We start from the raw sequence: 22,126 nt of genomic DNA on the forward strand, positions 1-22,126 counted from the left end.
AGAAAAAGATGGATTGTCATTAATGAACATACATTAATTAAAAAAAGGTTTTGACCAAAAATGCAAAAGTATGCTATTTGGTCTGTGAATGTGTCATATGGCTTATCATCATGCATGAGAAATATATATTAACAATAGTTTGAAGCAGGAACAAGGAGCGCATGATTTGTAAAGTGTCTGGACATGAGCAAGTCATGCAACCACTAAGTCAAAACGTTACTTCTACACTGTAAATGAAACAGGAAGTAAGTAAAGATTACGTTTTTCCTTAAAGTCTGCACAGGTATTCCTGTATTTCACCCTTCAGTTTTAGGACTACCAAAGCCTAAGACGGTAGCTCTGAAAGAGGGGTGATTAGAAGTATGGCTTGTAGAAACTCCCCTTTGAATAAAAATAAAGTAAATAAATGAATAAAATGCGCACAAACTCTGGTATTTTCGGGAAGGACTGGTCGGTGCCTTTAGTAGACCAATTTCTCAGGACCCATTAGGGAACATTGTAGATACTGGAATGAGCCACAAAAGCAGTTGTGAAGAGCTCAGTGTTTATTATTCAACGATAAAGTGAATTATATAAAATTGCAATGAGCCTAGCATGCACCTCTGAGAGGGGAAACCAAGACGAAAAACAAAGCACCTGCAGAAATGCCTGTACTATGCAAAATAATCTGTCCATTATAACAAAGGAAGAATGGAGGAGGGTCACAAAAGAAACCACTTCTCTTCAAAAAGATGAAAATGCTGCACACCTGAAGTACGCAAAAGATTCCACAACAGTTTCACGTAAGTTTTTTGGTGAAAGGGGCAGTGCGCACCAATGAACATGGTTTTGGACTGCTTTGAACCGCAGAGCCAGAGGTCAGTGAACTTCAGGAGCATGTCAGGGCAGTATTCCCTGCTCCGAAGCTCAGAGGATGTAAAAAGCTTAGGATTTGGCCAAATCCAACTAGTAACCTTTAGCCAATTAGGATCTCATGCCATGGCCTGAACAGGGCCATCAAACCGTCACATTTCAGAGGTATTGACAAAGTTCAGTGTTAGGAGCTGTTTAAAATCCCCATCATCCTTGTGTTCATCCCATCAGCAACTCAAGAAACATTTGGTGTTGGTTTTTCCTGCTTAAGTAGTTCTTTGACTTAACAAGACTAAGGACTCACTTACTTTGAGCAGCTTTCACTGTGACTTTTCAGTGTGTTTATTAAATATTCAAGACACAAACTGTGTTATTAAGATTATGTTAGTCATTTACTGTGAGATCAAAGCACATTTCACAAGTAATCAAATAAGTTCTGGTTAATTCAGAATGCATTTTTGCCTTGTAACAGTATCTGGGCTGCAGACTGAGGATGTAATGAGACCACAGCAGTTCAGTGATCTGATTTAAATGGTGTTCTCGTCTCCTGCAGTTATTGTGGTGTTCGAGTAGGCGGCGGTAATCACTCCAGTGGTGCGTATAGACGTGTAGGTGTAGTTTTGAAATGAAATGGAAAAACGCAAACCTTTAACTTGTCTGGTGATGTTATCCAGTGATAGAAGGCATTTCTTTTATTTCATTCCAGATATCTGAAGACATAAACGCCCAGCGTGTTTGCAGATTTCTAGAAAAGGGATGTATAGATCACCAAAGCCCCGCTTTTTGTCCTATTTCAACACAACAGCGACTTTAGAGAGTCAAGCTATAAGGTGAAAAGACAAGCCAATATGTAACAGAGAATGATGAACTTTAGTCTCATGATCTATTTTATTTGTGTGACTCTAAGTAAACCACACTTGATATTGTTCATAAAAGATATTAAACACCCAGATACATCTCACAGTGATGTAAATGAACTCATCTGCACTAAATTGCAACAAATGGTCCTTTAATAAAGTCTCCAGTCCCCTGTACACCGTTTTCCATCCCATCCTCCAACAGGAAAAAAAGATGTGCTCTCTTTAAATTAAGAAAACTGGTTACAATAAAATTCTTCACATTATAAAATGTCTCTTGTTTTCTACAATCCCAGCAGAGAGGGACCTCTCTTAGAAAAAGTCTGAGGCTTTCCGTCTCTTGGGGAGCTGCAGCAGATTGTCTGTAAGCGATGTAAGGTCCTGAGAGCTCGGTGTCTTGGCTTTGATGGGTGTCGGTGTTCCCGAAGGAGTGACCGGGCCACCGAAGGGAGACTTGCAGCTGGGGATACCGTGTGAGGGTGAAGGGGTGTAACTCGCTCGCAGTGCTTTGTCTGTATATTTGCTGGATGTCCGATTTACAAGCCGCTGCAGGGCCGGCGTGAGAGCCGGGCTCAGACCTTTGGGCGTGAGACTGCAACACAAAGATTGAGGTGCTCTGTTAGTTCATTGTGGTCATTTCTTCATGAAGGCACCGATGAATACTGAGCTACAAAACGCACAACCTTTCATTCCAACTTAATATTTGATCAAAAGGAAACAATCTGACAGGTTTAGGGGGTTGTTCAAAGATATAATCAGAAGAATTTAGTCCCGTCACCTTGCAAGGTTCTCTGTGACCTTTCGTAATGCCTCTTGTTTCTTTGCACGGTTTTTAGCGGCAGCTTCGTTCGCCATTTTCAGACCCAGCCTCTCCCGTCTTCCTGGTTCGGGAATCTTTGAGAAACGACAAATATTGTCAACATTTCACAATGTAAACAAATAGAAAGCAACGAATCAATGAATCCGACGCTGAATGTTCGGTACCTTAAATGATGGGCCGTGGTTCCTCTCAACATACGGCGTGTTTGATCCATCCAAACGAAAAGGCGTGCTCTCAATCTCCCCCCAGGTCATCAGAGGTGACTCAGACACGCCTGAAGGAACAAAGGATTTTAGAAAAATACAGTGCAGTAGTGATGTGACCGTAAAAAAATCTTCTTCTGAAGTTTCTCAACGCCAGCAAATAAAATGTGATAAGAATGACTTGTGACAGTAATTAAAACTGCTGATGTGTTCCTGGGGAGGTTTTTCCCCCACTCAGAAACACATAAGTCTTAACAGCTGATGCAACAAAAAAGTAGTCATAATACAACAGTAATAAGGTATGGTTCCCCCGCCCCCCAGGTCAGGCATTAAACTGGTGACTGCTTATTCTGCACAGCTGTGTTTGAACTAAAAGTGGTTGAGTGACAAACACATGACACTTGATGGGATCATGTTTAACCTTAAGCTAGTTTAAGTTGACCAAGTGAAATCCTGAAATGATCTTAAAACTGACAGAAAAATGTGTTGTTTTTTCTTTTTTTTTTTACTAAATTACTATTCTGAGAATAAAACTTTACCAGGTGCAGGAGAAGGGGTCCTTTCAAAACCATATCCGTTCACTGTTGGGGAGTCATGTGGGATGAGCTCTTTGCCATCGGGCCCCACTTTGCCCTGTTTAAACTGCAAAGAAAACAAGCTACATTATAACTGCATCATTCAGGCAATTTTTCTTTTACTAATTAACAAATTAATTGACAGATATTTGACGAATCACCATATTAGTATATATACCTGTGCATTCAGAGCTGCTGCCTGTTGAATCTGGCTTTTGTTGAGTGCTTTGCTGAAGGGATCTCCAACAAAACGGGTGTTCTTGTGAACCACCTCTCTTGGCTTCTTAAAGATGGCATCATCGTCTTTAACACCTAAATAACAAGAGAGAAAAAAAAATGACTTTCTCTCCTCCTCCCGCAGCTAAATTGGGCAAATGTCATGCCTCTAATGGACATTAAGGTAGAAATGAGGAAAGAAGGAAAACAAAGTTTGATCTTCGTACCCTCAGGATAATACATCAAAGCGTTTTTCGCTTTGTACTCCCACGTCTCCAGTCCAGCTTTGACACATTCAAGAGCAGCCTTCTCCACTGACGGTAATGCAAGATTCTCCTCGTGGCGCTGGAAAAAAAAAAAAAAAAAAAAAAAAAGATCAGACGTGTTTTCATATTTTTCTAACTGTCAGTGGTGACCTGCCACCACACAGAAAATCAAACAACAGTTATCAAAGTGTAACCATCAGAGCCGTTGTTATGATGCAACAGAAGGCTACGGACTTTTAAGCTGGAAGAAAAAATAAAAATGCTCCATGCAGTGATTTGATCACAAACTATTTGATTAAATTGGGACGGTCTTGAAAATTCTACGCTCGACTTTTGTGAGAATCATCAAAAGTGGTAGCAACTTGTAAGCATGTCACATGATCACATACCACTGCCATAACGACAGTCTTGTTTGATGTGAGAGGTGGCGCACAAAGATTTAACGTCTTTAATTGAGGATGACTGATAACATCCTGACCCATAATGATGACTTTATACCTTGAAACGAACAAAAAACCCAAAAAACTCAGCACACACCAACCTGTTTGAATTCAGCCTCTGCCTCATATAACCAGGCATGCTTCAGTTTCTCCTTGTCCTCTGCCAGATCCATTATCTGCTCAAAGGATGCATTATCCTCACTGGTATTTTTGGCAAGGAAACGGTCCAGACAGGGCAACCTTTTCTCTTCTTTGTCATCGTCCTTTCTCTCTATGAAAACACAATGCGAATAGGGTTGAATTGTTATCAACTATGTGTACATTCATTGGGTTTACTGCTAAAAACTAAGATTTTAAAGTGGGACACAGGTGTGTACCTTTAAACAAATGCACACAGTAAGATATGGACACTAAGTTGATCTAAAATTCTTTGACACATACCTCCATCTAAACCTTTATGACTGTAAGTGGAAGAGGGGGATCCTGAGCAGCCCACTGGTGTCTCAAAGCTGGCAGGAGTCACATCTGGCAAAGAAGTCGGCAAAAAAAAAAAGAGAAAAACGAATCAGTGCCAAAAAACATTTGTGAGAACCAGAACAAATCCTTCAGAGATAGAAGGAAACATTTTCAAAGTTTCTTTCTACTCACAGGGAGCAGCTGACTGGGGTGTAGATTTACTCAAAGATGAGCCATATCGGATGGAGATCTCTCTCATTCTCTCGAGGTCTCCGCTTTCTTCTGCTTCAAGATAGTCCTTTTGTGCTTGCAGTTTTGTCACATCGGGGAAAAAGTCTCTCTGGATGATTTTTTCTAAGCTCTGACAGAAAGAAAAAAAATAAAGAAAAACTTAGCAACATCAGTCAAGTTATTATGAGAAAATTATTCAACTGCAAAACAAAACACAAACTATTTGATTAAATTGGCACAGTATTTATATACCAGAAACTTATAAGATAACATAGGTTGTTGTTGCACCTGTACATTGGTATCACTGATGCAGCACCAGAGGATTGGATACTACATACAATAATGTCCTTTACCAAGACACACATGTATCTACTGTCACATAATGATATGACCCCTTTCAAATATTATCTCCAGTTTAATCTTTACTTTAATTCAGAGCATCAAAATATTTTGGATATAACGTCGGTGACGCTTTTTTTTTTGTCTTCAGTCAGCTATGGGAACATTTTTTATGCATTTCAATTCAGTAGGTATGTAACACAAATAAACAAAAACACATGGTTTAACACCAAAAGAGGGGTGTTATCATTATACGCACCTACCAAGCTGCTTGAACGTCATGCTAACAACCTATGCTAAAAAGCGCGTCTGTTATTCCCGGAAAAATAAAACAAGTTGTCAGTCACTTACCTCAATGTACTCCTCTTCATCAAGGACTTTTCTTTTGAATTGTCCTTTGTCATCCTCCTCGGGTTGACGGAGAGCTACTGTTGTGACTGATGAAGGTACCAGAGTCCCAGACAACGCTTTTCTCACGCTGGCGCTACCCTCCATTGTGGACCCTGTTAGCCTGCTAGCCTAAAGGCTAAAGACGAGCCCACAACAACAAACGACCACTGAGCGGAAATGGAAGAGGGTTTTCTTTTTATTTGACCAACAAGGTTCAGAATAATCCCTACTGAAGATAAGCCTATTTTAGATATAGCACGAGTGTCGCTAACCGTAACGTCTAGGGTAACTTTGAGCCAAAACACCACCGTACACACAACGTACTTACGTTATAGCTGAATAGTTACGTCACCGGAAGCTCAGAGCTTCTAAAGAAATTTCCAGTATAAAAGTTAAGCTCAGGCAGCATACTGGTGACAGGATTCCCTCTTTGTGTTATTTCAAAGTTTGTTTTTAAAATCTACATGTATTCATTGCAAATATTAGAGTAATTTCCTTACATAGAAGGATTGAAATGTACACAATTACCAAGCAAGTTCAGGAATTCATGAAGGTTACTTAGAAATATAATTTTGCCCTTTGGAACAAATATATATTTGGTATTCATTATTTAGGCTTCTGCACATTTAAACGGCACAATTATTTAGCAGAATACATAAGTGAGGCATTATCAGCTAGAGTAGAGCTAATACCACCTGGATATTTTCAGTGCTTGTGACTTTTTTGGAACTGACCAACTTTAGTGTGTCAGTTTCACTTGAGAGTCCTATTGAAATAAATCAAACTGACCAAAGCCCCGTAGATGGTGGTGTGTCCCCATAAGCAAAACAATAAGTATGCAACTAATGTTTTTAAACCCCTAAATTTGCTCTGTAATTTAGGTCAAAGTTGTAATCTGATGCATCATCTTTAAGAAAGGGCTGCAAACTAAATAATTCCCCTATGGCTCTAACATTTGTGATTTCTCTGTTTTCACCATTCAACAGGAGAAAATAAGCTAAAGCTAAATTAAATTAAACAAAAATAAAGAGGTTTGACATGGAATAACAACCTGTATTAGTAGTTATTAGATAAGAAGAGCCTTATCACTGAAGTGAAACATTTAAATCCTAACTCAATGTTTTCAGTGACTGTCAGCTTTTAGATTTATATTATGTTTGTGCTTATTTATTATATGTGTTGCAGGAAAGTTACTCCACCCGTTAAAAAAAAAAAGATTCACAATCTTTTTCACAATCTGTGGAAATCACAACAAACGATTCACATATTTAAGATGTAACTTTCAGTGTTAATTATAACTTATGATGCTAGTACTTTAATGCACTTAACCAGTTAGACTCAAGGAAAGTCTACAGTCATTTGATAGAACTGACACAAAAAAATCCAAGTTTGTTTACTTCAAGTTATAGCTTTTCTTTGTTGGATACATAATTGGTTTGGCAAACAGCAGAGGCAAGAAAAATATTTGTAGCCTCCATCTGTTTCAGCAGGGGTCCATATACACAGCAAAAAATCTAGTTTTCTGTGTTTCCAACAACAAATGAAAGCCTTTTCTGACGTCTCCACTTTGCTCTTCGGTTTTTAAACCAAACCTGTGTTGTGGAAAAGGGACAGCGTCATTGAGTTGTAGCTTTCATTTATGCTCACTTTGAAAAGTTGTGTTAGAAACATTTATCAAGCATCAGTAATGGGCTAATATTATATAAGAAGCAAAATACAATCAAAATGTAAATGTTATCCTTTCTAGTCTTTAAAACTTCACACCACAGGTGTAACTTGTCACCCACATGACAGCATTCATTTGCTTTAACTTTATTAAACACGTTCACACTTTTAAAACCCATGTATCTCAGTTAAGATTAATATTATCACTATTGTTGACAGGCTGATTGTGACAGCCGCCTTACCTCTACTCTTTCTTCTCGTAAGTGAGTGTGCTGTGCAAGTTTTTCTCTTGTGTTCACATCTGGATACTGGTTCTGCAAGAACAGCTCCTCCAGCGCATCCAGCTGTTCCTCAGTGAAAATGGTACGGTGACGCCTGGTCCGTCTCTGCACCTGCCCGGATGACTGCTCGTCCCTGTGAGCGTCTCCCAGCCTGCACGGCTCTGACAGCATTGCTGGGCTCCATCCATACTGACAGGCTGCAGGGAGCAGATTTGAGTTTTGGGAGCAGAATACTAAGAAACAGAATCGTTCTTTTGGAAAGAGAGCTGCAGGATTTGTCCTACCTTCATGAATGAAATCAGTGTGGAACATGTCAGCGCAGTGAGAGCAGTAGCAGCAGCAAAGACAAGCATGATGTCCAGACTCTGTCTTCTCCTTAAATCCAAAACCAGTTGTGCCGCATGACCCTTTATCTCCACTGCTGTTTGGATATTTGCTCAGAATGTTTTCAATAGTGAATGGAAACTTTTGTCTTTCCATCCCGACCAGTCCATCCATCTCCAGGGAAATTCCAAGAAAGCACAAAACAGTGATGATCACAGGATAGCCACACACAACAGTTTGAGGTATTTCTGCCTCAGTTGCTCTTCTCCTTCTCCTCTTTCTACAACAGTGAGTCCAGCCCTTATAAGCAAGCAAAAAAAAAAAAGAAAAAAAAAAGAAAAAGAAAGAAAAAAAGTTCAACTATAATCCCCCTGCGGACCAGACACATAAAACGGTTGAAACTTAATTCCTAGCTAATCTGGGCAGTTTTGTGAAGAGGTTAGGGAGGACGGCAGATTCAGTTAATCTTGCCTCATTCCTTTCTCCAAAAGAAATCAGATTTCACTGCATAAAATGAGAAGTGGAGAGCTCCTAAGATCCTTATTGTTGAGGTTTTAGAGAAAAGGGGATTGCTTGGTATTAGAAACCTGGATTTAAAGATGAACATTTTCGGTGTGGCCCAAGACTTGTGTGCAATGACTTTTGGGATTATCCTTTAAACTAATTTCATAATATCCCTTTTCTGTTTATCATTATCAACAAATGATCTTGTATAAATTTGTAGATCGGCTGTGCTGACATTGACGGTGCATACTAATTTCACTCAGTAATTACAGAGTTACACATGGAGGGATGACTCAACTTGCCCGAGTCAGTGACATGTGGTGATGGTGATACAGCTGTATCAAATGCAGATAAAGACGCATGGAAGGAGTAAATTCAGAGCAGATATCCACCCGTGTAGTTTGTATTCACAATCGTGCATCATGTGTCTTATCTGTGTGCTGCAGTCTTTTCAGTTTGACTCCTCTGACAATGTGCACAGCTGAGGTAAAGCTATTACAGGTTAGATTCATCCTCCCTAGAAAATCCTGTGATTTCATACAAGGCAATACACCTTTTTTTCAGGGAATTAATGGATTTCCACAATCTGTCTTAAGCCCCCTTTTATAAGGGCTTTTGAAAGAAAAAAAAAAAGATAACAATAAACACCATCCTTTTCACTTGGATTTAATAGCGTCCAGATTGTTGATGTATAGTTTGCGCAGCATGTGAGATTGTTATCTGCAGTTATTGTGGCTCTCAATAGAAGCAATTGTACCACATCCTTGTAGGTTCAAACAGTTCAAAATTCATTACTGGGGATTAGAATGATAAAGGTCTGTGTTGTTGTTGTAAGCAATATTTTGTACAAGAAGAAAAGCGAAGAGAACTGTCCTCACTCGATGGCAGATGAACTTTCCATCGACCTTTTTATTTTGAGAAGCTGTTTGGACAAAAGTCTTCAATTTATAATGACTTTTACCCAGAATTCTCCTCCAAAACAATTGGCTCCATTCAGCCGCTATGCAATTTTAAAAAGCATGCAACCACAATGGAGCATTTTAAGCAACTTATTCATTACACACATACATAAAGCACTACTTCTTGGCCTTACTGTTGCATAATGCTGCATTTTGATGGCAGCGATATATCTAGAAAATGCTCACACTCATGCAGGATGTAGTCGTGATGTGACAGATAGTTATAAACAATTATTATGTCTAGGTGAGACAAATGGTTAATGCAGATTGGAAAGTCTGTTGTGGGGGTTTCTCAGCAGTTCTAAGAGAATTTACCATTACAGGATCTGACATTTCAAAGAACCTTTTTCAACAGAAAATCAGTGGGAGGAAAAAAGGGAGAACGTCAAAGGACACAAATGTAATCAGATCAACTCAGACAGGAGACCAAGTATTAGAAATACACCCACACCAACTGTGACTGTTGATAAATGAGCAGAGAACTGCACAATGCATCAGCTTTTCATGTGTAACAATGCTCAGTGTCTGTGCTCGCTGCTGCACCGGGCTGCAACACCTCCAGGGGAAAAAGAGATTTGCAGCTGTGTGACCAGGGAAGTGCAAAGGATCAACCTTCCTCTTTGTATTTTCTCCAAAGTTGTGCAGAGAATCATGGCTCAGAAGGCACAAAAGAAAAATATAATTTACCTCATAGTTGGGTCCAGAATGTTTCTCTGTGTTGTTATTATTTCCCTGGGATCTGAAAATGACCTCCAGGATCAGGTGTTGAGTTGAGTTTAGCATCCCCCTGCAGGCTTAGACGATGCTGATACATCAGTCACATTAGATTTGTTTCTGTGACCAACAATTACATGCTCATCAACTGTATATATATGTTGAAGAAGCAGCATTGTACTTTCAATCCACAAATTCAAGATTTTCAATGTGAGGTTTCCTCTATTACAGGCCAGGTGTTTCCAACCTCACGCTTTTCGCTCCTAAAAAAGATCCCTCATCAAAGGTTAGCCTGTAGATGCCTCAGTGCTGAGATTTGTTGTGAGCAGTTAACAAGAAAAACACAAGAGTTGGAGGAAGGTCGGAAAAAGCAAACACACAGCCTCGTCTCTGTGGCAACTGGGATTCAGTGTAAAAACTAAAATGAAACAAAAATACATCCATCTCTTCATCCATCCTCTTTGCTGGCTTTATCTTTGCTGCCACTGGGCAAAAGGTGGGGTTCACCCTGGTCAGGTCACCAGTCCACCATGGGGATCACTGAAAATCAGAATCACCAATAAATCTAACACAGATGTCTTTGAGCTGTGGGAATGATGTGGAGCGCCCTGTGAAAGTCTGAGCAGGCACAGAAGGAGGACGGTGATTTGCAAATCATTTCAATCCTACTACTGACAGAAATATTTCACAGACAAGAGACTCAACATAAACATTGAGGAATGGTGTGATTTTATCGTTTGTTCTTTGTAAAACATGCCAAAATAAAAAAAAGAGGAGCATCCCAGATATGCTCAACAGACTGACTGAATAGGAAACACTTTCAGCATTGAATATGGATTGTTTTGCACTCTTCTTCATCGCGGTGCAACCTGGACACATCATCAGCGAAGTCCCCGCGGGCAGCAGGTGTTTATGGTTTTATATCAGACACCCTCACCCAGGTGACCCAGCCTGATGAGGCGTGGCAAAGTATGTTCCAGGTAGCACACTCTGACCAAGCCTCATTGCTTTTCAACCACAGCAGTCTGGAAGACTCCTCTGCTGCTTCCAAGATGTGATCAATGTCTCTCCTCCTTTACAGCCTGTATATTTACACAGTGACTGGCCTGTGAAACTCCTGTATCCCATCACGATTGGCTTACAACAGTTTCCATTCCTCTTTCAAACTGTCAGTCGTCAGGTCATCATGTTTTCCCCCATTTCCTCTACTGCGTCTCCTCAATACTAAATTATATGGTTTAGATTTGCAAATAGTTGCATGGGGAAACAATTTAAAAGCTATTTTAAAAGTCTAATACGTGTAAATGCTGTGTTTAAAGTAGATCACTGTGAAAATGTAAAATGTTCAGACAAAAATTTGGACTTTTTTGTTACAAATTTTGTGGATGTTGCTCTCAGTCACAGTGAACGAGAATTTTATTCTTTAGAAGACACTGGATTAATTTTACTAGACGAAAAACATTCAGGAACATAAAAAACCCACAACTTTCTACTTCATGTTTTATTTCAGATCATTATTCTGTTTAGGCCGGTAACCCACAGTAGAGCAGGGCAGTGATAAGGACCAGCGCTGATAAATGCGGCCCCTTGTGTCCAAAGACTATATTGCAGGTTGTTAATCGGCAGAGCGACACGCGCGGCAGGCAGCCCGCCACTCGCGATAACTCGCGTTGGAGCAGCAGCAGAGCGGAAAAGGCGGGAGAAGACTGCCGCTTCCGCGTCCGCGCAACAGCACAGAAGCACAAAAACACTGAGGCGAAATGGACGATAAGTTAATATTGGCTGTATTTAATTACCCAGAGCTGTTCAATGTCACTCTGCCTAATTACCGCTGCACGGAAAGTCGGACAAATGCCTGGCGAAACATCAGTACCACTCTGGGTCTCCCATGTGAGTATTTGTTTACTGTTTATCGAAACTTTACTGCCAATTATTATTTGTCTAGCAGCAGTTGTCTTGTAAGACTGAACAGGTAGAAACTTATCCCTAGAGTTGTATGCATTTGACACACGTTCTGGGCAATTTGCAGCCTTTTGGTTCGTTTTCCGCGCTACTGCGTCCCGGTGGCGTAAATGCAGCCGCGTGCGCTGTGCTAGCGGTAGCAGCCGCTGCTCGCACGCCGTAGGCCGCGCCGTGCTTAACGGCACGGCCCGGCTCTCCTACGCCGGTAGCCGCATGTCCAACCCGGCACGGTGGAAGAGGAGACTTGCTCAGCGTCACAAACTCCATTAGATAGCTCGTCAACGCCTGAACTCTTACTGGAGGTGTCGTTGAAGCGGCGCCTCCGCGGTGTGTTGAATAAAATATGCCAGAGCGTTAAGACGGAGCCTCCTCCCAGCATGAAATAAGCCCAGGTGCACGAGCTCATGACAGGAAAGAGAGAAATAAAAGGGGAGGATTGTGCGTAGCATGACCGACGCTAAAAGAAAGTTATGGAGTTAAGCAACTCGGGCGTTTCTCTGAGCAGCTTTGGAAACATATACTAGTTAAACTCCAAAATGCACCACAGATATTAGATCATATAACGTTTTGCAGGTTGCAAAACAGGGAAAAAAATGACACCTGAAAACACATGGGTACAAAACACAACAGTTCCGAAATCGTCATCATGTGAGGTTATGCACCCTAGTCCCACTGCAGTTTTGCAGTTGTTCTAAAACCCGATTAAAAAAATAAATGATTATTCACTTATAGTCTTTTATTGGAATTCAAAACCAGATGCAATACAAATTCAACACTTGGTTTTCTTATATCATAATGTTCTGCTCTGGTTCTACTTTCCACGGGCTGAAACACCACAAAGTATGACTGACCCCGCAGATAAAGTGTTTACTTTACTATTTCAATGGGGATTGAAACTATTTAAACCTATTGTCCCGACTTCTAAACTGGGCTGCATGTTTTACTGTGTTGTGGTATCGATGCGTTATGCTTTACAGCTACAGATCAAACAATGTAAAGATGGACTTCACTGATGCGTCGGTCGATAACTGGTCATTCAGTGCATAGTCAGCACCTCTAACACTTCACTGCTGGAGGCTCAGCTGCACTGATTTAATTTCCTTTTATCCCAACAGCCAGATCGTTTATGAAGCTTCAACGTTGTATTAAGGCACACGCTGCCTGATACTTTTGGTTCTAGTTGATGTTCATCTTGTATAGTTTTTTGGTATAATATCATACACTGTGTGCATGATTTTCTTGTGTTTTCATCATTCTTAAACCCATCTCTCTACTTTTTTTAAGCTGAGGAGTGCAAAAGAAAATGGAAGAACTTAAGAGACCGGTACCTAAAGGAAGTCCGAATGGAAATCAAAAGCAAGAAGCAGGGAGAAATCATACAGAGTAAATGGAAATACAGACAACTTATGAACTTTATTGCACCTTTCACTGGGTCAAGAGGTAGTTTGGCGGACATCTGTGGCAACAATGACGACGACCAGGACAATCCAGACAATGAATCTGGCAGCGCAGAGGGAGAAACCACTCTGTCCGAGTCTGTCAAGACGCCGCAGAATATCACAAAGGTACCCGCAAGTCCGCCCGAAAACAAGCCCCAGGTGGTGTTCGTAACGCAGTCTCAGGAGACGCAGTTGGCCCAGCTGCCTGCCGTAGCCAAGATGCCACCAGTCCCACAGATAACCCCCAGCAGCAATACCGGCCGCAAAAGGAAACCTGTGCCGGAGTCGATGTCGCCACCTTCTCCTCAAAGCACGCACTCGCCAACAAAATGGCTGGTCAAAGACAATGGCGCCTCGGTTCCCTCGAGGCCGCGAGATGAAGACGAACTGTTTCTGCTGAGCTTCGTTCCGGCCCTGAAGCGACTTGCTCCACAGAAGAGGTGCGAGACCAAAATGAAGATCCAGCAGATCATGTATGAAGCAGAATTCAATGTGACGCAGGCGGAATCGCAGGCGAAAAAGATGGAGTCAGAAGCACAGGACTAATTCAGATTAACTTCTTTTTGTACTTTTTCTAAAAAAAAAAAAAATCCTCTGCTTTTCTTCACAGTACAGATTAGTGGAGTGGAAGCTGAACTGTTCATGTAGAGTATGTTTTAGTGTGTCTGGATTTTACGTATTTATTAGACAAGACTTTTGCAGTTCTGACCTCTCAATAGATTTACAAATAAACAGAAAAAAAACAGACAATTGCTTATAACTTCATTTATAAAGCTTTACTGTCAATAGAGGAAATTCACATTTAGAAAAGTTGTTTCATGTGCGCAACCGGTCTCCATTTGAACTTTGTAATGTACAGTATTTTACATTTAATTACAGTGGCATAAAGAAAACAGAGCAACAGGATTGTACAATTTAGAGAGGAAAGCCGTTTTCAAACAGATGTGTTGATTCGCTTACTGCAACAAAAAAACCCTCTTTTTAAAGCTAACCTAAAACAAAGACACAGTGTCTGACGTTATTGTGGCTGCTCGAAACACGAGTTTGATCCGAGTCGATGAGAAAGAGCAATCTGTAAACATCTTGTATGGATAAATGAAGGTTTGTGAAGTTCACTCCTTGTTTACAGTATAGTTTCTTATCTGTACATTCCTGCATTTGTGACCTTTTAAAACACAAAAACTGTAGCGACCACAGAAAAATACACAGCCTCACAGTGAGTGTGACGAGGCTTGATGTGTAGATGACGGCTGCGGAGCTCAGTTGACGGTCAAAATTAAATAAAAAAAGATTAAGACTAGCAGTGAGTTCATATGGGAGCGATTTCGGGCACATCCACTATGGGAGAAAGCTCATGCCAGCAGTATATCTTTGCAGCAAATTTGCATGAATGGGCTGTTTTGTTTTCTTTTTCTAATACATGAGACATAAAGAAAAGCACATGTAGATTCACACATGCCTCGCCGTCATATGAAGCAGCAACAGGTTTCTATGTTTTAGAACATCTGCATCATTTAAATGTCACAAGACTGTCAAAGACAGGGGAGAACCAAAACATGTATGGAAATTGTAAGGACATTCAAAACAAACCAAGAAGAAACGGCTTAATACCTCGCCTCTGCCAAATGTTTTGGGTTAACACGGTGCGTTCACTTTCCACGCGTTCACGCAATCAGTAACCAGAACATAATCACCAGAGCCACGAACAGGAAGAGTCGAGACAGGAACTGTTCATCCGTGTGCTGCGGAGTTCCAGGGGCCGCTGTTAAGACAATAGTTTCACGGAGGTTATTCGGTGTGCCGTCGCTAACACGTACAAAGAGTTCAACGGGAAATGTGCAGCTACCTGGAGGAGGCCGCCCGTCGTTGATGTTGAACGCTGTGGCAAAGATACCAAACGGAAAGGCGCCGATTCCAAACGACATCTGGAAGCCGCCATCTCCAAATCCAAATCCCTGAAAACCCTGCGAGACACGTCATCAGGATGAAACGCTGCGACTATGTAGCCGTGTTACTATCCAGTTACACACGAGGGGTGAGGTGTGACACAACATGCAGGAAACGGTGTAGCCATTCTCATGAGAAGACGTGCATCTCAGCCGTTAACATGTAATAGATCCCAGAGGGAAATACCTTTCTGGTAATGGATACAGAGCACAGGTTTGCACCGCAGGACTTACATCATTGCAGGCAACGTTTACATCATGAGCGCATAATATTTCTCAATGGCTCACGTGACACGGAGACTAAAACGAGTGGCGGTGTTGACAGTGGTGCAAAATAGTGACATAATATACAAATAAGCTGAAGCTTTACTTGTTTGTGAACTTACACCGCGGTTTTCCGGTTCAGGTCTTTGTCCTTGTGGTCGAGGGGGTGTTCTTTCTCTGAAAGACAAGTTAGTAAAAACTAATCATCACAGGGATTTACACTGTTTGTATATTCTTAACATTTCAGATAAAAACAACTCTACATTACAAAATGAGAACTGAGCACTTTTGCCATTTAAGGATGATATGGTAGAGTGTAATTACTCAATACAATATAGTTTAAAGTCAGTCTGAGCTGTGTTAATACACTGAAACACCCACCTGGGATCCTGCTGGCCTGTGCTTCCCCTCCCATATAAGGGGATTACTTTGTCTCTGCTGATACCGGCTTTACACACCGGACATACTTGTCTGTTGGGCCGGGTCTCCAACCACTGCATAGAGAAAAAAAGACAACCACTTAATTTACAATGGCCTCCGCGTCAATGTGCCATCTTTAATATCTACATACGGCGGAAAAGAGAACAAAGGTCCAACGTACCTGATGCAAACACGGCCAGCTAATCAAAGGGTTCAGAGGCAGGACAAAAAAGAGCAGGGAAGAAGTTTGATTAGTTAAATATCACTAGTCCTGGAACAACCTGACAAACATGACACCGACAGGAAGCAAATAAACAACTGCTAAAGAAAGATTTAACTTGAGTGGTGCATCATACTGACACAGAAATCAGGCCTCATTTATGAAGACGGGCTTAATCAAGACTTAAAACGATGAAATCCCTTCTAAGTAAGACCTTTCTTTGACATCAACTATGTCAAAGATATAAACTCACATGAGGAGAAATTCCAGGGCAAACACCATCCAGACAAGTTGATCCGAGACCTATCAGAACATTGCTTCAGCAATGTTTTCTATGCTCTGCATCTTTTATTAATTGAACGAAAGCACACCGTCAGAAATAATATGAAGACCAAGTCAGAGTACAAATCTAACTGCAGTTTTAAGTGTGGCTCCTGATGCAGAAGACCTGACCTGCTCACAGTTTCAGCGGCTGGCCCGTTACATTGCTATAGAGACCGGGAACTAGACCTGATAAACATAATAAAAACATTGTTTTTATTGTTTACATGTAGGTTTGTCTGTATTCTTATATATAAAATCACTTTCTACAGGAAACAGGAGAAATAGACGTATGCTAAATGCAAGCGTGTTTCATAGACAGGCTGAAAACAGCCATATTTCAGTGATAACCAGCATTAGTGGGTCAATCTTATCGGTGTTGCTGTTTCGCTGAGAACATGAAGCAGAGTACAGTACTTCAGTAAAAACACAATGTACTGGTTCTACACAGTTCTCTTTTCATGCCGCTGTAGCAATATTTTCAGGAGGAAAGAGTTGACACCACACTAAATTTACCCGAAAGCTCCAGTTGCTAAACACTTTAAAAGTTCAGATTTTTGTACATGAAACCCATTAAGAGCTTATATAATGAAGGGTGTTTTGGTGCAAATTAAACCAACTCTTGATAATCATTTAGAGCACTGCTAATAGGATTTTCTTAAATGGTGAAAAACCGTAGTAAAAAGCATGTATACACACAGAATCAGTCAAAATGATCTCTAACTACGTGAAACACAACAATCAAATGCTGGTTATATATTTATGCACGTCTATTAAAAAGTGTCAGTGACAGCTAACACTTTTCCACATGGGAGTACATTTACTTCTACCATGAAAGTCCATGTTGTGTTGGTGCTGAATTTGAACAAAGTAACATCTGCAATGTCTGCTTTTTATTCATACTGGTATGTATCCCCTTTTGCTGTGTGGTATGAGCACATTTACTTAAATTAAGAGTGTGAATGCGTCCTCCACCAGTGTGTTCTTCAGAGGGATTCTACATTTTGAGGCAAATGTCAAATACTATCAAAATATTTTGTGTAAACTGACAAATGTTGCTGAGTCTTAGGTGGAAAATCAGGATGTGAAGCGGCAATAACCGGGTCAAAAGCAGTTTCACAGTTGCTAGGTAACTTGAGTCCTACTTAGTCGGGTGGTTTCTGCTTTCAAAATGTAAACACAGGTCACAGACAACAGCTGAAATCTTACCAGAAGAGGTGACCACACAAACTAATCACGGCATCCTTAGCAGTGTCCAGACATATGTTGCACTCAAAAGTGCTGTCCTGGCTGCCACTATCAGCCGCAGTTGAGCCGCTGGACCCGGGACTTGTGTTTTCAGCGGCCGCAGTGGAGCCGGACGATGGAAGAGGGGGGGCAGCGGCGGCCATTTATAAAAACAGGATCCAGTAACCGGGACAGTACAGTTCGGGTGAGTCCGTCGGCACCCAGCGTCTCAATAAACACACATAGGGAGGTCCAGATGATAGGGTCAGTGGCTAACAAACAGAGGAAAATAGAATAATAATAAAACAATTAAAGTGAGAGAAAAAAAATCAATTTCACCGACTGCTAGCTGGCGTCCATCAGTATGGAGAACGTACGCTAACGTTAGCAAGCGAAGAAGAGTTCACTGTCTGACGGACAAACCAAACACAGACCTACACACACTATTTTGATCAAAGCGCTAATATAACGCGGCTTTCATGATATCGTTTTATTGTAGCGACAAATCATAACTTGTTGTGAAAAGTTGAGAAATTATCCTTACAGCTGGTTGCATCACATCCGCAATACTGGAAACCCCGGTAGAAGTTCCTGTTGTTGGAGGAGGAGGCGTGTCCATTGACTTAGAGGGCGTGGTTATTAGCTAAAGGAGCGCGGCTATTGGCTGTCTTTACTTACCAAAGCGATATTAAATAGACGTACACGTACACTTACCCCCCACCACACGCACACGCGCGCGCGCACACACACACACGCACACGTATTATGAGGATTTTTAGGAAGTGTAAATAATTAGAACAAAGTTATTCATGTGAACTGCTTTTATTGAGGTTACATAGTTTTGCATTGTATTTCAACAGTTTAGCACAAACAATTCACACCTAGTCATAGCCAAAATCTTAAGACATCCCACAAAAAGGAATTTCAAGCATTATCAACAGAATACATACACAGAAGAAATGTATTCATAGACAGTCACAAGTGTTTAAATACAGATTTTAAGTTAAAAAATAGATTAAAAGGCAGTTATGAGCCCATGCCTAGTAGTTTCAGTTGACAGATCTTACAACTTTGTCATGAAAATTTGGTTTCATAAAAAAACCATATCATGTCGTTGTGACCCAAATTTACAATAATTTTCATTTACATTGAAACTCCTTGGTGTCAATTGTATGAGCTTAATTTTTGAGTATTTCCATTGACTTGGACCTTGAGTGATTGAGACCACCTGTGCGTAAATCCTCTGCCATTGCCTCCTCGATCCTTGACGTCAGAGATCGCTTTAGAGTCTGTTTGAAGTCATTACCAATGAATACATAGAGAATGGGTGATATGAAGCTGTTGGCTGAAGCCAGAGAGGCCCCCACTTTCAGTCCAGTTTGAAGTACTTCCAGATTGTGGTTCTGAAAGTCCAACTCCAAGAGAACAAAGGTATGATAGGGGACCCAGCAGAAGAAAAAGGACAGGATAAGAGCTAACATGATTTTGTAAGGCTTTTTTGACCTGAAAGTCAAACTTCTCAGCTTCACAACAAGCGTCACACAGCAGAATAAAATAATTAGGAAAGGAATCAAGAACCCACAGATAAATCTGCTCAGTGCCACTGCCTTGTGTCTGTAATGGTCCTTGTAATCTGTATAGCACTGAGTGACTGAGCCGTGGACGGTGGTTTGTCTGAAGATCAGTGAGGGCAACGTTAGGAGTGCAGAGAGGAGCCACATCAGGGTGACCACTCCAAATGCTTTCTGCACTGTCCGGTGGTTGTTGGCCCACACAGGAAATAAAACCATGGCACAACGGTCAGCACTGATTAGAACCAACAGAAACACACTGCTGTACATGTTGAGAAACAGGGCGGAGGAAGTGAGTTTACACAACACTTTCCCAAAAGGCCAGTGTGAAGTTATCATATAGTATACTTCAAGGGGCAAAATAGCACAAAATAAAAAGTCTGAAATGGCCAGACTGACATACCAGGTGGTGATGACTGTTGTTTTCATTTTCCATCCACAGATCCAAATCACTAATAAGTTTCCAGCAAGCCCACTAACTGATATTATGATATTGACTGCCACCAGAACATAAGTCAAGGAAGACTGAGAACTACAAAATGTCAAAAGTCCCTCTGTACTTGTGCTGTTCTCGGTTTCATTGTCTGGAGTGTAATCGTCATACGCAATGTAATCCACATCCATGGTTAATTTTCCTGAAACAAGAGGCAACGTGACTTTCTTCATAAACATTTACACAGACAACAATTCTCAAATGTACAAAGAAACTACATTTTGATATGAAGTCAAGAGAAATATACTTGAATACTTACGTTGTGTCTTGATGTGAAAGCAATAACTGTAAAGACTGCTGCCTCCCGTTGTTCCTTGCTGTTGTATCAAGTTCTCACTTCTGTTTTCCTGGTAGTGTTACTTAGAGGAGTGACGTGGATAAGAGGTTTGAAATTCGGTCACAAAGGTTAAAAGAGCTGAAAAAAAAAGAAAAAGCGGCAATCTCAGAATGGGGATCCCTGAATCACAATCGCATAAAAAGAACAAGAAGCACCAGCTCACTCTCCTGAAGGAAAGATTCACTGTGTCCACAGATCATTTCCTGGACAGTCAGTATTTGCAAAGATCCTCATCATAAACATTCAGATGAACAAAACCTGCTCAAAATGAGGAAGTATCTATGTGGTTAAAAGAAATAAAAAAGAGTTTTTTTTTTATCAGAGGGAAAGAAAATAACTTAACTCCCCTCACTTCTGGTATCGAAGCCAAACTAGCAGATTTGTGAAGATAAACAGTCTAATTTGTTTGTCAGAATTGACAGCAGAAATTATATTAACATAGGTTGTATATTTGCATTTAGTTTTTAACACAGCTAATAATTTCACAACCTGCACCGAGCTCACAGAGGCTGTGGAAAATAATGACCGCTAGTAGAAAGATGGCAGGAAAATGAAGCAAAAATGTAAATATCTTTAGGAATTGCTGAATATTGCTGACACAAGCTTCTTGCTGAGTGTTACGTATGAATGTAGATGGATTGTATACATCTATTAAGTAAAACATTGTTTCATTTCATACATCACAGGTGTTGTTCTAAACAAACAGTTCTGCACAGTTCCCAAAAAAAAATCATATGAGGATGTTATGCAACAGAAAAAAATGCTGACTGTTGTATTTCCATTAAAACAACCACATGGCAACTTCAAGCAAGAACAACCTTCATTCTTAATTCTTAAAAGAGTTGAAACGTAGCATAACAGGATGCAATCGTTTTTTATTTCATCAATATATCATATATATTATTCATAACAGAGCATGAGCAGGCTGGAACTCAGGCCAGTGGTTCCATTTCCACCCACATGTCGAAGTGTCCTCGGGAAAGACACTGAACTGTTTAGTCTAAGAAGTACTGTATGTATGAAATTGGCGAATTTTGCGTTTCATGATGTTCACATTCACATTGTTTTTTTTTCTTTGCATGAGAAGGCGTTTACCTGCATATGTGGATCGCATAAAGTAAAGCAAGGTAAGTTTATTTGTATAGCACAATTCGTACACAAGGCAATTCAAAGTGCTTTACAGCTACATAAAATCATTAAAACATAAAAATAATCATTGATTAATTGAATTAAAAGCGAAGAGTGCAGATAAAATACTTTCAGTTGTCATATGCACAGCTAAATAGAGCTGTTTTCAGCCTGGATTTAAACATTGTCAGAGCTTAGGCCTGTCTCACATCTTCAGGAAGACTGTTCCAGATTTTATGAGCATAAAACTGAAACGCAGCCTCACCTTGTTTAGTCCTGACAGTGGGCACCAGCAGAGACCCCTCCCTGAGGTTTTCAGAGTCCGAGTCGGTTCATATGGTTCTAACATGTCAGAGATGAACTTTGTCGCTAGACCATGAAGAGACTTGCACACAAGCAGAACTATTCTCTGTGCAACATGAAGTCAGTGCAGAGACCTGAGCCCAGGGTCTCATTTACAAGAGAGACCTGTTCCGTATAGGCAGCAGCAAAACACAAAGTTAAAGACTAACTGAACTTACAAGAGACAAAACACGAAAAATAGGATAACTAATACAAGCTACCAAAGTACAAAAGAAAAATAACTAGTTAAGTACATCCCCACTGACTGTCTCACCAGCCCTCCTACAAGTAATTTGAAGTCCCTTAGCGAAATAAAGCTGGACAGCTTCAGCTTCTGCTGGAGCCTGTTCCATGTTATAGGCGC

General features: G+C 40.7%; 4 protein-coding genes across 5 annotated transcripts; 1 reads left to right on the forward strand and 3 right to left on the reverse strand.

Moving 5' to 3' along the window:
* Nucleotides 1-1,730: 1,730 nt before the first annotated feature.
* ess2 (ess-2 splicing factor homolog) lies at nucleotides 1,731-6,000 on the reverse strand. The gene is made up of 10 exons (XM_072372053.1): nucleotides 5,607-6,000; nucleotides 4,878-5,046; nucleotides 4,671-4,754; nucleotides 4,331-4,500; nucleotides 3,751-3,868; nucleotides 3,486-3,619; nucleotides 3,272-3,374; nucleotides 2,694-2,803; nucleotides 2,488-2,603; nucleotides 1,731-2,301 (listed from the first exon to the last, which is right to left on the reverse strand). The coding sequence occupies exons 1-10, from the start codon at nucleotides 5,748-5,750 to the stop codon at nucleotides 2,022-2,024; spliced, it is 1,428 nt and encodes a 475-aa protein (XP_072228154.1). The 5' UTR covers nucleotides 5,751-6,000; the 3' UTR covers nucleotides 1,731-2,021.
* Nucleotides 6,001-11,777: 5,777 nt separating this feature from the next.
* On the forward strand, nucleotides 11,778-14,755 carry LOC140276993 (uncharacterized). Its single transcript, XM_072371861.1, has 2 exons — nucleotides 11,778-11,982; nucleotides 13,339-14,755. Exons 1-2 carry the CDS (start codon nucleotides 11,853-11,855, stop codon nucleotides 14,037-14,039), a joined length of 831 nt encoding a protein of 276 aa, XP_072227962.1. The 5' UTR covers nucleotides 11,778-11,852; the 3' UTR covers nucleotides 14,040-14,755.
* rnf185 (ring finger protein 185) lies at nucleotides 14,244-18,503 on the reverse strand. Of its 2 annotated transcripts, none has more exons than XM_072371862.1 (7): nucleotides 18,436-18,503; nucleotides 17,874-18,163; nucleotides 16,305-16,323; nucleotides 16,085-16,197; nucleotides 15,826-15,880; nucleotides 15,340-15,457; nucleotides 14,244-15,255 (listed from the first exon to the last, which is right to left on the reverse strand). In XM_072371862.1, the coding sequence occupies exons 2-7, from the start codon at nucleotides 18,053-18,055 to the stop codon at nucleotides 15,158-15,160; spliced, it is 585 nt and encodes a 194-aa protein (XP_072227963.1). In that variant the 5' UTR covers nucleotides 18,056-18,163; nucleotides 18,436-18,503; the 3' UTR covers nucleotides 14,244-15,157. The 2 variants fall into 2 exon arrangements, with proteins under 2 accessions (XP_072227963.1, XP_072227964.1); XM_072371863.1 differs by lacking the exon at nucleotides 18,436-18,503 and adding an exon at nucleotides 18,269-18,381.
* Nucleotides 18,504-18,764: 261 nt separating this feature from the next.
* LOC140276898 (chemerin-like receptor 1) lies at nucleotides 18,765-20,275 on the reverse strand. The gene is made up of 2 exons (XM_072371746.1): nucleotides 20,215-20,275; nucleotides 18,765-20,097 (listed from the first exon to the last, which is right to left on the reverse strand). The coding sequence occupies exon 2, from the start codon at nucleotides 20,084-20,086 to the stop codon at nucleotides 19,070-19,072; it is 1,017 nt and encodes a 338-aa protein (XP_072227847.1). The 5' UTR covers nucleotides 20,087-20,097; nucleotides 20,215-20,275; the 3' UTR covers nucleotides 18,765-19,069.
* Between the last annotated feature and the right edge of the window lie 1,851 nt (nucleotides 20,276-22,126).

The sequence above is a fragment of the Leuresthes tenuis genome, unplaced genomic scaffold (genome assembly GCF_036924035.1).
Source record: "Leuresthes tenuis unplaced genomic scaffold, fLeuTen1.0.hap1 SCAF_19, whole genome shotgun sequence".
NCBI classification, from domain to species: domain Eukaryota; kingdom Metazoa; phylum Chordata; class Actinopteri; order Atheriniformes; family Atherinopsidae; genus Leuresthes; species Leuresthes tenuis.

What these genes read in the sequence shown, in the direction of transcription:
- rnf185 (XM_072371862.1), bottom strand. Translation starts at nt 18,055, where the DNA reads ATGGCCGCCGCTGCCCCCCCTCTTCCATCGTCCGGCTCCACTGCGGCC. An exon ending in ACAGGCCAGCAGGATCCCAG is followed by an intron (nt 15,881 to 16,084) that starts GTGGGTGTTTCA and finishes CTTGTCTTTCAG; the next exon opens with AGAAAGAACACCCCCTCGAC. An exon ending in CGACGGGCGGCCTCCTCCAG is followed by an intron (nt 15,256 to 15,339) that starts GTAGCTGCACAT and finishes TTGTCTTAACAG; the next exon opens with CGGCCCCTGGAACTCCGCAG.
- LOC140276993 (XM_072371861.1), top strand. Translation starts at nt 11,853, where the DNA reads ATGGACGATAAGTTAATATTGGCTGTATTTAATTACCCAGAGCTGTTC. An exon ending in TACCACTCTGGGTCTCCCAT is followed by an intron (nt 11,983 to 13,338) that starts GTGAGTATTTGT and finishes ACTTTTTTTAAG; the next exon opens with CTGAGGAGTGCAAAAGAAAA.
- ess2 (XM_072372053.1), bottom strand. Translation starts at nt 5,750, where the DNA reads ATGGAGGGTAGCGCCAGCGTGAGAAAAGCGTTGTCTGGGACTCTGGTA. An exon ending in ATGAAGAGGAGTACATTGAG is followed by an intron (nt 5,047 to 5,606) that starts GTAAGTGACTGA and finishes TCTTTCTGTCAG; the next exon opens with AGCTTAGAAAAAATCATCCA. An exon ending in ACCCCAGTCAGCTGCTCCCT is followed by an intron (nt 4,755 to 4,877) that starts GTGAGTAGAAAG and finishes CTTCTTTGCCAG; the next exon opens with ATGTGACTCCTGCCAGCTTT.
- LOC140276898 (XM_072371746.1), bottom strand. Translation starts at nt 20,086, where the DNA reads ATGGATGTGGATTACATTGCGTATGACGATTACACTCCAGACAATGAA.